Source organism: Phalacrocorax carbo, chromosome 7, assembly GCF_963921805.1.
Source record: "Phalacrocorax carbo chromosome 7, bPhaCar2.1, whole genome shotgun sequence".
Classification (NCBI taxonomy): Eukaryota; Metazoa; Chordata; class Aves; order Suliformes; family Phalacrocoracidae; genus Phalacrocorax; species Phalacrocorax carbo.
This window is the reverse complement of record NC_087519.1, coordinates 28,026,540-28,041,309: the sequence shown is the minus strand read 5'-3', so window position 1 is coordinate 28,041,309 and position 14,770 is coordinate 28,026,540. Positions and strand designations below refer to the sequence as shown.

The 14,770-nt window shown below is 44.5% G+C and overlaps 1 protein-coding gene across 4 annotated transcripts in view; it reads right to left on the bottom strand.

Annotated features, from left to right (window-relative positions):
* DGKD (diacylglycerol kinase delta) overlaps window positions 1-14,770 on the bottom strand; it is a 70,831-nt gene that overhangs the window by 48,053 nt on the left and 8,008 nt on the right. For 2 of the 4 annotated variants that reach the window (XM_064457224.1, XM_064457225.1), the window contains exon 1: window positions 12,110-12,304. The exons of 1 other annotated variant lie outside the window; for it this stretch is intronic. In XM_064457224.1, coding sequence (XP_064313294.1) covers window positions 12,110-12,268 — 159 coding nt within the window. In that variant the 5' untranslated portion in view covers window positions 12,269-12,304. Of the gene's footprint in view, window positions 1-3,846; window positions 3,863-12,109; window positions 12,305-14,770 lie in introns of those variants that run through there. One more of the 4 variants, XM_064457227.1, reaches the window with a different exon arrangement.

Genomic DNA, 14,770 nt, shown 5'->3' with positions numbered 1-14,770 from the left:
ATACTGGATCCAGTGGAAAAGGTACAGCCCTGAAACACCATGAGGTTTGATTACGTGCATCCTACTAAGGACAAGTATAAAAACTGTTTGTGATGGAACTATCCAGACTGCTTTCTATCCAGCTGAGCTTCTCTCCAGCATGGTGTCCTGTGGCATGGCACTCCAAGGGCAGACAACACTGTGAAAAAGTGAAGTATCTTCTTGGATCAAGCCTAAAATGATGTACTACTAGTTTCAACAGTGACCCCCTTTTATCATATTACAAGACAGTGTAAAAAAGGTTACTGAACAAACCGACAATTTAAAGCAGCACCACACACAGCAGAGAATCTTAAGTGTCTCTTTATAGAGCGTAATTAGACAGCTGAAAGGCAGGGCCTAGGAAATTTCTAGCATTTCACTATTTATCTTTGGCCTTGAAGAAAAGCAACTTCCTGCAGAAAAAAATTCAGTTCACTGTGAGCAATACACAATCCTCCCCCCAACTCATCCCCTTTTAAAACTTGACATTTAGGAAAAGAAATAGTATGTTTTCAGATTTCTTCTGTCAAAACGGGTGCAGGGTTTAGGCCTAATCCTGAACTGATAAAAGAAAAGTTTTGCCACCGACCTCAATGGGAATGGTTTCAAACAACTCAGAGAACTTAAATGAAGGACTTAAGACAAGGAGAGCTGTCTTAAGCACTGTGCTTCAGTGCTTTCCCTTCACACAGTCCCACCTCCTAAGAACAAGACGCCAAACTATTAACAGTAGTCATTCACAAAACCAGCAAGACACGGCTGTACTTTTTGCAGCATTACTTGTCTGAGGTGTCTGTGTATCTAGTAACCCACATCAGGAGATCAGAGAGCCAGCCTACACAGATGAAATGCTTTCTATACTGATAATGTGAATGATTCTAGTAAAAAGTTAAGAATGATCCCATCAGATTTTAGCTGCTTTCAGAGTGCATTCCTTTTTCTCCTGCTCACTACATGAAACACAGGAGTAGCCCATCCTTTCCTGAAGCTTAAGCCTCTCACCCCATTTGGAAGTAGGGCCCTTGATATAACTGATTTCCTAATCTGGAAAACAAGATCCTATTAGCCAGACTGAAGGCAACTGTCAACTGTACCCAGCTGCCAGGCTGGCAAGTGTCCTTTGGCACAGGGAGGCTCCAAACCGTGTCCGATATAGACAGAGGAAGAACAATACAACCTATTTTACAGCTGAGATCATGACATATTCTTAGGGGCAGTTATTCAGTGCAGCATATCTGAAACAAGACTTTTGCTCCACTGATATTTCTTTCCAATGCAAAAAAAGAACTGTACACAAGGTAAAACAAAATCATTCAAAACTATCTCAACAGCAACCAAAGAATCCCAAAGTCCTCAGCATCTGGATTTCTGTTTTTCATGTGTCTTCAGAATGTAAAAACTTCAGGGCACAGACTGTTTTTATTTTTATGCACTATAAAACTTTGAGCAGGGTGGTGAGGCCAAACAACAAATAACTGACTGAAGAAAACACCAAATGGAGAGAGGAGAAACAAAATGAAAAAGAGTATGTGGAACTGATAGGCTGTCTATATATATGCTTACTGAGGAATTTTACAGGCAGTTGATCCCCCTGGGACCAAGCAACCTCATCTAGTCACTGACTTCGGGTAAACTGTGGCAAAAAAAGATGGGAGCAGATCTGCAGTCACTTAAACATGGCAAGATAGTCTTGCCACGCTAGGGCAGGTACAAACCTGGAGTGCGGCACCTTATGGGTAAAACAGTTTTAGTAGCTGGTTCCATAAAAGCTCTTTGTGATCATAAATACAGAACTAACGCTTATTTAGAAATCAAATGAAATACAGTAAATCAGACAAAGAAACTACAGGAATAAATCTAACCAACTCCATAGAATAAGACATGAAAGGTCAAAAGGCTAGGGGTTAACAAGCTAATCCGAGTGCAACATCCTTCCACCAGACAGTGGTCACACCCTGCAAATTAACTCCAGGAAGCCTGGAGGAGTGAAAGCTGGATCAGTAAACCACTTCTAAGTATGGGACACACGGAGAGCTATAGAGATCTATAGGGTAGCACAAGGAATTTACAGGTTGCATAGTCCTCTTTGGGAATTCTACAATAAATGCAGTTGGCCCTTGCAAAAATTTAAAAACGCATTAAGATTTCTTCCACTGGTACAGAAAGGTCAAGACATTACCTGAACTCACTGCAACAAAAGGACTCCAGAAGAGGGGAAAAAAAGAAAAGAAAACCAGAGGTCTGCACCAGGAATCAGATGTCAAAATAGAAGCTAGGGCTGTGCATCAATGATTAAGTAAAAGAAGCCAAGCTCTCCACTGATGAAGGGGGTGCTGTGTAGGCTTTTAGTGTACATTGTTTAATACCATTTTGTTTTAATAACCTATGCTTTATAAACTGGGAAGCACCCATGTCAGGCTACAGCACAGACCTCTATATAACCATATGGGAGAGCCTGCAAAATCTCCCCTAACAACCACCCTCCAGATCCTCCCTCTTTTCTAACCTCCAGCTCTGCTGTATTAGTTGAATTCTACATATCCAGTAACAGACTAGGGCCAAGCTCAGCCGACAACTCTCAGTACAGCCTCTCTGAAACTACTAAGACAAGCAGAATTCAGAGCAGTGTGCAGCAATCTGTCAGTACTATAGCTGAGATGTCACTGCATCAGGAAGTGCAAGCTTATTCTCCAGAGCAGCAGTGAAAAAAAGGAGTTTGTATCAAAATACTGAAACCAGGCTTGAGTTAAAATCTGCCTTGGCACAGATAAACAAATGTTCAAACACCTCATTCTTCAAAAGTTAATGCTGCAGCCCGTAAACAAAGAATACTTCTTTGAACCAGCTTCTTTTCAATACCACGTTCAGCTGCTACTATTGTGAATGATTCTCATCTAAAAGGGATGAGCACTTATAGACGTAAAGTGATCAAATTAACAAAGAAAAACAAATTTGAAAGCACGCAGAAAGGCTGCACAGATATGGGAAAGGAAATACAACATATCATCATGCAGCTCCTTGGTAAAATGAGCTCAGTTAGAGAGCTCCAAGCAAAGTACTTAAAACAGATGAATACTCTGGTCAGCTACTTAGAAAAGAGAATGAAAAACATAGCAGTACACACTGATTCAGGATGAGTTAGTAGATGGACAACTCCTGGCATGCTAACTGCTTAAGCCCTCAGTATGCTTTCCATAGGCTCCAGGCATCCTTCCCAAACACATTTATCAAAAGAGAGGAATTGAACACAAAGCTCAAGTCATCCCAGCAAACTAAAATAAAGCTGGAAGATAAGGGCTCAGATCCATCCAAAGTGATAACCAAACCCAAAAAAGCAAGTTTAAAAGCTACCTGAAAACTTTGGAATGGAATAAAATTTTAAAGGACACTAATTAAACAAGAACTTCATACATTTAAGGACAAACATGAAAAATACGCTGTTCTTTTTTTCTACCATCTTAAATTACACATACACAACTACATCCCTTCCTTAGGGCAGTTTCCCCATACACAAAAAATGTCAAAACACATTACCTGCTGTGAAACCTTCAGCTCTTGAGATATGTCTGTCACACACCTACACACAGGAACCATAGACTCCCCTGTATTAACTCAGGAGTCCACTGCTCTGCTGCTGAAACGCAGCAATACAACCTCATTGTGAGCCACAGTGTTGAACACAGAACCCTCTAACGCTACAGCCTGTAGAGCTTGAATAACACATCTATTCACTCAGAGAGAGCCAAGTTATTACCAAAAAGCGCTATTGCCCACCTAAGCCCACCCATCCACTTCATCAGCAGGCAGAATGAGCCAGGCACTTACCATAGCGGCATGTCAGGGCCATTTGATACAAAAGTATCAGGCTGGGAAGGCACAATCCGTGCTATTACAAGAAAAGCGAACAGAAGGGAAAGCACATCGGGAATACAGCTGCGGATCTCATTCTCACAATCATAACCACCCCATCCTTCCCATACTGCTAAATGTCATGGAGATCTTGGCCAAATAGGAAGGAGAAGCCAGCAGAAAGTACTGGTGAGAGAACTTCAGGACATGGGAAAGTGAAAGTTATACCTTGAGGAAGAAAACTGAATCCTTTGCCCTTGTGACGAGGAGGCTGAGAGAACGACAGCTTCCTCCCACTGTGTCTGGATTCCCATCAACTCTGCTACTGAATTGTGCAAGGAGCCTTATTTGGTAGTGGCTGGTAGATGTAGGGCCAAATCCTTATCCCTTTTACTCCAACTGGTATTCCAATGGGATTACACTGTTGAGAGCAGAAAGCAGCTTTTGGCCTTTGGCCATTTAATTAATACTTAAGGTATCTTAGAATTTATTTTTATCTCCTCTGTAACAGTTGTCGTTATCAGATTTTCCATATTTATGTATTAAACAACCTATGCTTTTAAGTATTTTTTTCCTCATCCATTTAACATAGTTTTTAAAGGATACTCTAAAGTTTTTAATTTGTTTTTCCATTTTCCCTGTTTTAATGCCCTGCAAATACCTTTGACCATGCCAAGACATCTCGATCAGCAACAGTAACAACAAGGAAGATTAGCACAGCCCTGGGAACACCATTCTAGTAACTTTCAGCTAAACAGCACAGAAGGGCCTGGTGTGAATTCCCAGATTACTGGTTTTTAATAAAATCTCAGCAATAGATCTACATGTTCTAAAAGAGTACGCTGACGTGCCTCGACAGAGAGCAGTTTGAAAAGCAGGCAATGCGCCCTCCCCATTTTATCAGCCACACTTCTGTCTCTCAAGAACGAGCAAAGGTGGCTGTCCCATGCATCAAGATATTACAATGGTTTGCAACGCCTGCGTCAGTTCCCAGCTCCCCTGGGGATGCCCTGCGTGATTTTCGGCATTTGATACAAGAAGTATGTATCTCATTTCCCCGTATGGGAAACTGAGGTGGTATCACCTCTCCCCACTAGAATATTACATGGCTAAATTCATTAAAACTTGCAAGACTCAAATACAATATGCTTGGTGCAAACATTATGTAATCAAGACAGCGTTTCCTTTTTCAAAAAAAGCTAACCACAACATCAGAATAGGCATCAGATGTAAAACTTTCAAACTTAGCAATGAAACTGTGAGAAAATAAAAATATTTTGTCTAAACCCAAATGGAGTAATCCCATATTAATCAATTATCTAACTCAGCAGTGGTAATCTTTTACCCAGGCAAGCCACCTTTTTCCTCTCTGGATGAAAGGAGGGCAGCAGGCTTTGGACCTCCTCCTGTGCATAATTGCTCTACCGTCCATGTGTAGCCCAGGGACTTCAAGAGAGTTAAGCACCATACCCTGTGAAAGCACTGGACTGCTTCTGCAGAGGTGTGGCACTACTGAACTGGGCATGCACAATAAGCTCATTGCTTTCCAGAGTGCTTTATATAAAGTGTGCAAGAAGGGGTCACAAAAGATGGCACCTGATGCGGACCACTGCTGCTGCCTCAGCTATTTGTCTGCCTGAAGCTGAACTGGCCCTGGGTAACTAACTGTCCTGCAGGGCTGCAGAACCAAACAGAAGCATCTTCTTTAATAGATACTTGCATAAATTCTTAGTGAAACAAGAAGCAATAACCACTTGGCAGGGAAAAAGCAGAGAACAAATGGTTTAGAGTGGAGAGTTAATAAAAATTCCTTTAAATAATGGTTTGTGCATTTGAAACCTTGAAAAAATGTATTCCAAGAGGAAGGCGCTTTTCACTTGGACAATGTTTTGCCCTGAAATTTCCGATGCTGGTGGGACACTATCTAGTGTAAACCTTAAGCTTTCAAGGAAATAGGGAATACAAAAACCTCTCTCTCAATTCTGCTTTCTCTTAAGTATGCAGGTATCTGCTATTTTAGAAAGAATCACATTGGATTTGTAATTAAACAAGGTAAGGTTATGCAGTGTCTTACATGGTATACTGCATTTTCTAATCAGGTAATCTGAAGATAGACATTTTACGGTTTTCATTTCATTTATAATCCAGTACTCCTCCAAAGTAAAATATCAATTAATTCTTTGTAACATCAGGTTTTGGGTAGGGAGAAATACTCTGAATATTTGAGTTTGTTTTATTAAAAAAAAAAAAGAAAATAAGACCTTTAATACCCATTTTAATTTGCCTCTAATTTTATCTGAAAGAACAATTACTACCCTGGCAATACACTTTTTAGCAATGTGGTCGAAGTAAATCCATGTTCTCAAAACGTGCAAAAGTTTAATGTTTGCTCTTCAGTTCCTGGAACCTGAACTACAGCTAGAAGGAATGAGAAAAGATACAAGTGTGTGTGAGATTTTGTGCTTTGGTGGTTTTTTTTGTGTGTTTTTGTTTTGGTTTTGGTGTGGTTTTGTTTCAGTTTTTTTTAAAAAAGGAAGTAACAGCTGTTGCTTTCACATAGCATCCAAAACTCTCCAGCAGTGAGGCAAACTTACAGTACACCAGTGGTAACACAGCGTTGGGAGGCTTCCCAATTTTTGTCAGAACAGATGAGTCTGAAGAGCACACAAAACATAACGTAGATTGATTTAAGGGACAGAAACATTCTTACAGCCACGTACATTGGCCTAAAATCCAGCCTTTTTCCTTAGTGCTCAGAGAAGGAACTAGTCTGTGGTGCTAATCCAAGAAAATTCATGTCCTTACAACCTGTGCTCAAGATGTTCAGTTTCAATCCAATCACAATAACTTCTTTTTTGCAATAATTATATCTCTTTTTAAGTGAAGAGTTGCCAGTTTCTACCTGGACTAAAGCACGAGCCACTACAATTTATGACATGTGAAGCTCCTAAAACATCCTCTTTTAGACACCCTGTTAGAAGGCAGCATAACAAAACCAGACAGACTTTATAATATGACTTAGTGGAAGATGCCACAGACAGTTAAGCCATAGATTCCTGAAAATTCCTTGTTCATTTGTTGCATATTTCTTTTCCATTGTCTCTTTACTAAAATGCATTGCTTATCATAATACATCTTTCAATACTGGTATCAAACTAATAAATTTCTCCATTTCCTCACTCTAATCTCATCTCAGAAAACCTTACAACATTTGCCCTCCAGAAATAAAAATAACACTCTACCTATAAAAAGGACATTTTGTCTATTAGGCAATACAAGAAGAACCAAAATGAGCTTTCTTCAGCTGCTCATGCTGTCTACCATATGTTTGAGAACTCAGTTTAGTCTGCTCTGGGAACTTGCATAAAACTGAGGAGAAATATTTTGCTTCCTCCTGTTTTTTCTTGCCTGTACGCTTCAGGGTGGCTCCCAGACCTCAAAGCTACCAATCAGAAAGAGAATCACAGCCTCCCATAGTGCAAAAGTTACCTATACCACAGACTGCTACACAGCACAGAAATCGGAAACTGGCTAGTTTGGATACTGAACGAAGTCTGTCCACTACAGCATAAAGCTTGGTACCAGTCAATTTATCCTGCTTTTCATAGTGTAAATTAACCTGACATGTCTCTGCTACTGAAGCTAGACAGCTTCCAATATCCCAGAAAATTTGGAGAGCTGCTAGCTCTGTTTGCAACTCTGTTGAAATATATACTGCAAACTTGTCTTAAAAAGTTCAAGGCAACGACAAATTGTTATAACAACTAAAATATTACAGAGAAATTGCTCATAAAAGTAAACAGAAGTCAGACTGAATTAGTCTAAACAAAAAGTCCTCCTAATGCCACCCAAGGACGTTGCTGAAACCCTGTCTGATAAACAAACTGAGATCTCAACATACCACAGCTGGCACGCTGGAAATCACACCTAACTGATGAATGAAATGAGAAGATGGCCTATTCATCCACCCTTCTGCTTTCTGAGGTTTGTAATGTGATGCTTGAAATGAAAGGTCAAGTACAAAGGAAGAAGCACTTTACTGTCACAGCCCATGAAAGGTACAGTGCTCCTCCATTTCACGCCCTCATCTCCCAGGACCGCTTTTGATATTACTGTGTCTTCATCCATGCCAGGTGACAACTGAGATGTTATTACCACTTCAGCTGATTCCAGCTGAGTCCTCAACACTGCTCAGAAGGTGGGAGAAAGGCTCCTGCTGTTGCCTCTCCTCACACACATCCTCCTCCTTTTATTTCACCTCTTTTCTAATTCCCATCCATTCAACAATACTTTTTCTTAGTTGACCAACAATTTCTCTAGCTGCACCGATGCCAGCCTGAGACCAGGAGAGGGGCTAAAAGCAGCGTACTATGATGCTTGATGCTGGTACAAGTCCAACAGGTCTCAAAATGGCTGATCAAGCACTCTACACAGTCTCTACTTCTTTGCCAGCGGAGACAACTGCAGTTATACTACTAGCTATACCTGATCATAGGAAGTCATCTTATTTCCCCAGAATAATAATCATTAAAAGACTGCTAAACACGCTTCTCTTATACCTTCTTCTCTTCCTCAAAAATTTTTTCTAGCTAAAAATAAGTAAGTACACTAAAACACAGTACTTTTCTTTCCACTCAGCTTTCCGTTCCCTCTTCCCCTGCCCTGTATGTTCACAAGGGACAGATTTTTCAGCTAAACAGATGTTAACTATGATTTGCTTTCAGACACTGCATGTCAAACTCACGGTACCTATACATCCAACAATTCTATTTGCCCCACAGTATTACCACATCAACGTATTTCAGTCAAATGCAGTTGGGTGACCTCTGGGCTCAGAAACAAGTTCACTGAAGTTTTATGGTCTTGTAACCAAGCAGCTTTATTTTACAGCATTTCTTGGGAAAACAGATGCCAGGACCAGAGGAAGGGAAACATACCTTCAAAGTATTTGTGACTGTGACAAACAAGTAAATTCAGAGGAACTACATGGCTACATCAGACTTTGCACTCAAGCTGTGATAACAGTAAGCTTCCATGGTCATTTAACTGTACTTACAGGCATGGTCTTGAGCTAACTCCAGCAAAAGATGTGGTTAGAAGAGATTTATATCCTCAGGGCACAGTAAAATCTGCCTGCATCTCCTAGTATCACTGATGGACCAGTCCAACAGCTTCTACAACTCAACGGTAGTCTGTCATTCAATAGACAAATTCAAAATTAGGTCTGCCTTTACAGAGGAAGCAAGCTCATCAAAAGTCTCATCAGAACTGTGATCACTCACAAAGTTGTCTTTGCTCCTTGCCTTCAGGGCAAGAAAAAAAGTACACATGCAGTAGCATGCAGAAAAGATGATGACGAAACAAAAGGACATCAACAGTAACAGAACAAATCAATCCTGGATATCCTAACACCTGGGCTTACTTGGAAAATTTGACACCGTTTACTTGAAGGTCTTCTGCAGATTAACACACAGGAGGCTTAATAGCTGTAGACAGTATCTGTTTACAATGCCTGTTCTTAACTGTTTATACTTGCGTAGCCCAAGTGGTTGTTTAGGCTTTTTCCAGCTATGCTGACGCAGGAAGTGATGTAAAACAGGACAAATGGTTACGTAGGGACACAGGGGCATGTTCTGCTATATTCAAACAAAAGGAAAATCCAATGCACCTTTTACCTTGGCATCTCTTAACACCCTACTGTAAGCAAGAGTTTCCACTCTAGCACTGAAAAAGTCAATGTCCTACCTCTTATCACAGACACCACCACACAGATATTAAGTCTGAATACAGCATCTTTCCTCCCTTCTCACATGGGGCCTCTGCCACAAGTGGTATTAAGAAATCACAAGGTTCATCCAACCTCCAGCAAGACAAATTTCTCAAATTCAGCACCCGTGTGTGGGAAAAGACCTCAGAAGACTTTTTTTTTTTTCATAGCAGATTAACAGACTGGATCAGGTCACCCAGTGCTACAGCATGGCTGAGATCTGCTTGATACACTGAACATCACCCTATTTAGAGGGCTTCACTGTTTCCAGTTGTGGTCAAAAGAACCATCTCACTCACACAGCCCAGACCCTCAGTGTCTTAACTCAAGAAGTGAGTGCCAGTGTCAGCAGCACTTCACAGATGGAAGAAGCAGCCCTGCCATACGTAATGAAGTGAGAGCACAGTCCTCACGCACTGTGTCACAGTGGTTTTGAACTGGGACCAATGTAGCAAAATGACGTTAAGCAGCAGAATGATGATACATATGCATTTGAAAGCAGGGCAAACTAGCCAGCTGAAAAAAAGATCCCTTCGATACCACGTCACACAGAGACATTTACACTCCTTTGCTATAAATACAAGATAAGCAACACTGAGCTCACAGCATCAGCACTGAGCAAGCCTCCTGCATCCATGCAGCAGCAACTGTGCTTGCCCATGCTTCAGAGGCAACAGAAAGGCAATGGCAGAATAACAACTAACCTGGTATTTCTAAGCAGAAACACATCACGCAACAATCCAAGTGTTATACAGGACTTTAATGGCTACAAAGGAAAATCATGCAGCTATAATAAAAATAGTACAGAAGAGGGCAACTCCCTATGGGTGGTTTCTGGCCTAAGGCTGAAGGAAATCTTCGCATCTTCTCTTACAGTAACAATACAGAAGAACTACAGCTGTAGTTGCAGAATACTGTTACTGCCCATAAAAATGGCATTATTGTTCCAGAATGAGCCACAGGGGGTAAAATCTGACTTGGCCAAAGGAATCAGAGTAGAAAGGATTGTTACCTGACCAGGGAGGTAAAGCAGTGCAGAAAAGCTGAGAGCAAAGACTAACCAGCCATAAGATCACTGTTTGACCACACAGGAGGCTAAACATTACTGTATGGCTACAGAAAGGAAAATCAGCACAGTACAAGATGGGGAAAATTGGGATGCAACCATGAAAAGGATAGGAATATGCTGAGGGAGGCACACACTGGCTGTAGGGGACAAAAGCAGGGACTACATGTTTCAGAGAACAGAGCTCCGAATATAAGACAATGACTTGTACCATGACCAACAGGGCTACAGGAGGGGGGTTTAGGAAAGTGGTAACAGGGAAAGGTACATTATGACCAAGAGATATGGCTGTGCATGGGCCCTCAGAGAAGGTAGAGGGAGGTGAGGAAGGAGCCCCTGGCAACTCCAATATGGGGAAAAAAGGGGAGGGAAAGAATATCAGATAACAGGGGGCAGTGCTGGAGGGCAGGAGCTCAAATCTGACTTCCACAACTCCAGTAAAATATTACTGGGGGAGAGAGTAAGGAATGAAAGAGGTAGGACAGGGTCCTGCTGAGGCTGGGCACACTGATCACCATTAGGAGTGAGAAGCTCCTTGGTAGGTCTGAAGCTGGGCACTAGGAAGAAAGTGGTCCAAGCTGCGCTACCGGGGAGGTTGAACTGGGGAGGGTCCTACATAGCTTCAGAGAGGCAGTTTGAGGATGGTACCTGCTGGGTGGTTGGGGGGCAATTCCAGGAGACCCTTGGGCATTGAAAGGGTCGTTGGCAGACCCTGAAGGGCATTCAGGGAGCAGCTGTTGACAGGCACCTGGGAAACAATTTGTTATGGGGAACCCTGAAGAGCAGTTAGGGGTTTACTAGTCCATGAAAAGCTGTTGGGAGGGTGTTGTTAGCAGGTCCCTGGTCCAGCCAAGAGGGACGGTTTGGGGGGCACGGAAATGGAAAAGTCCCTGAAGAGTGGCTTTGGGAGGGGTCCTCCAGCAAGTCCGTGAGGGGGGACTTGGGGGGGGGGTCGCCGGCACGTCCCTGGGCGGCGGTTTGGCGGGGGTGGGGGGGAAGAATCGCCGGCAGGGCCCTGGGCGGCGGTTTGGGGGGGGTGGGGAGGGGGAATCGCCGGCAGGGCCCTGGGTGAGGGGCGTGTGTTTGAGGTGGTCGCCGGCAGGTCCCTGAGGGGGGCGGGCGCGTCGCCAACAAGCTCCTGAGGAGCAGCGTGTAAGGGGGAGGGGGCATTACCGGCAGCTCCCTAAGGGGTCCCTGGCAGGCCCCCGAGGGAGGTTTGGGGGGGGGGTCTCTCGCAACTCCCAGAGGGCCGGGCAGGGCTAGCCAGTGGGCGCTCCCCGCGGCGGCGCAGGCCGTGCCGGGCGGGAGGCGGCGGCGGCGGCGCTGAGGAAGACGCGGAGGCAGAGACGGCCGCGGCGCTGCCGGAGCCCGAGGCCCTGCCCGCGGCCCCCGCCTGCCGCACGCACCTTCTGGCGGATTTGCCCGGACGTAGAGACTTTACGGATGAGTTTCTGCGGGGAGCCCGGCTCCTGCTCCGGCTCGCTGTCCGACGATTCCTCCGCCGCGGCGCCGGCGGCGGCGGTAACCGCCCCGGCCTGGGGCTGCGAGGCGCCCGCCGCCGCCATGCTGCACGGTGCGGGGCGGCGCGCCGCGTTCTGCAGCCGCCCGCCCCGCTACTGCGGCGCCCCCTGGCGGCGGCCGCGCCCCGCGCCCAATGGCGCAGGTCGGCAGGGAACGACTGCGGCGAGGCGGCAGCCTTACCCGGCACCCCTCACCGATCGTGGCGGACCGAGACGAGTTCTCCCACCCAAGCCTCGTTCACACTGGCCCCTGCTCGGCCCGAGCACCCCCCAGTGGCTGTTTGGGCCTGAGAAAAGGTTCTCCACCTCCGACCATGCTGGTAAGGCGAGGCCAAAAGCTTGAATCTCGACCCCGATTTTTGTGGTTCTTCCCAGCACTCCAATTATAGAATCGTTCAGGTTGGAAGAGACCTTTAAGATCACCAAGTCCAACCATTAACGTAGCACTGCCAAGTCCACCACTAAACCATGTCCCTGAGCACCACATCTACACACCTTTTAAATACCTCCAGGCATGGTGACACAACCACTACCCCAGACAGCCTGTTCCAACCCCTGACAACTCTTCTAGTGAAAAATTTTCCCCTGCTCTCCCATCTAAACCTTCCCTGGCACAACTTGAGGCTGTTTCCTCTTGTCCTATCACTTGTTCCACTGGATTTAATAAAATGCTGAGAAAAATCCTGGGGTTCCTCCTGCCCCCCCCCCCCCCCCCATAAGACCTGCTGTACCAACCTCCTGCACAAAAATGTACTTTGCACCCCCTCCATCTTATATACAGGCTTGCCACTCCCTCAGCAGGCTCCTGCTGCCAATCACTACTTCATTTTTCAGTACAGAAACACTCTTGCCTGGCTCAGCGTTTTCCCACACCATTCCTCATGGGCTCTGTTAGCATGAAGTGACTGCCCTGAAGCACTTGTTTCTCTCATGCCCATTCACTGCAGCTGCAAGACAGCACAGAGTGTTTCAGATGGGATTTCATGAAGATGTATGAGGGGAAAGTATATGTCATCAAACCAGGCAGGTCAGCAGACAGCTGAAGCACAGAGGCCACATATTCGATATGAGCTCTGTTCAAAAGCAGCAGTTTCAGAGATGCTACTGCTACCAGAGCACACCCCTCTCCTGGAGCTGGCAGGGTTTCTATAAACTGAGTCCCACCGCATCAAAGGTGCAGGGTCAGGAAATTGGATCAAATCAACCTCCCCAAGCTGTAAATATGACTAGCAGGCTACAGGTCTGACTGGGTAGAAGATCAACAAAACATCAGAAACAGAAGAAAGAAAAAAGACTAACAGTTCCGGCCTGAGACCTCTCTTCTGCTGATAGAGGTCAGTATCTGCTGACTGAAGGGCAGAAGAATGGGAGCTGAGCGAACCACCAGAAAGCACGCACACTCTAGGCAAATGAGTCCAGCATGGGCGAAACAAATGGTCAATGCCTGAAAGTGCTTTCCTAAGCCCAGGCAAAAGAACAGATTTAATAACTATTTTGGCTCCTCCCCATTGCATAGCACAGTACACTGATTTTGTTACACAGCTCACAGAAGTCATCACTGCAGATGAATTTGAGGCAGTGACAGAGGCACCTCACAAGGCTGATGTATAAGAAAAAATAAAAAAAGGGAATCAGGCCTCTAAGTTTGCTAGTCCCATACTTACATGTCCAGTAGCCAGGAATACTGAGGGAAACACCTCCGTGGAGGAAACCACACTTTGAAGCAAGACTGGAAGACTGTCCCCTCTCCTCCTCTTAGCATCTTTAAAGGATTTCCTGCATACCAGCTCTCTGAGACCAGCATATTCACTACCAGCAATTTCTCAACCTTACTGTATCAGTGTGTTCTTCTCCAGCCACCAAAATCCAGGGCAATCATTAGAAAAGCCTTCCCAGAAATCCAGGTGTAAATGCCTAACCCTCCCCCAGACCCAAAGCTGAAATCACACGGAAGTTATACTGACCACAAACACCTGAAAACAGCCACAGGGTTTCTTCAGCAGCAAAGCAGACAGTGCTTAGAACAAGCAGAGCAAACATACTGCCTCTTGCAATTTCATCTAAGGTGAGACAGTTGTGACTAATGGAGCAAAACATGCTGACAGGTGGTATTAGGTGAGAGCACTGATGGAACTGTGTAATCAGCTGTGGTCTTAATTCACTGCTTTCCACCTTTTAATGAAGACCAGTTTACAGAAACAAAACAGGAGAAGGACTTACTTTTAACCTAACCTATTTATAAGGGTTAGAGGCCACATAGAAAGCTGTTTGGTTAAAGCATTTCGACCATCTGTAAAAGCAGGGCTTGTAACCGTGATGGTGTCAGCAAGAAAAAACAAGCCTCTGCTCAAAAAATGAGGCCTGTACATAGAACAATTCTGCAGAAATGCAAGAGCACAGCCCACGCTTTTCTCCAAAGCAGGCTGCTTTGACTTATGTTATCAATAGTAACGAAGCCAGAGAGTGGGTAATCTTAGTTTGTGCAGCCTCTGTAGTTTGAAGCATGGTAACAGTGCAACATGCACACAGCAGGCTTTCACCAGGAGT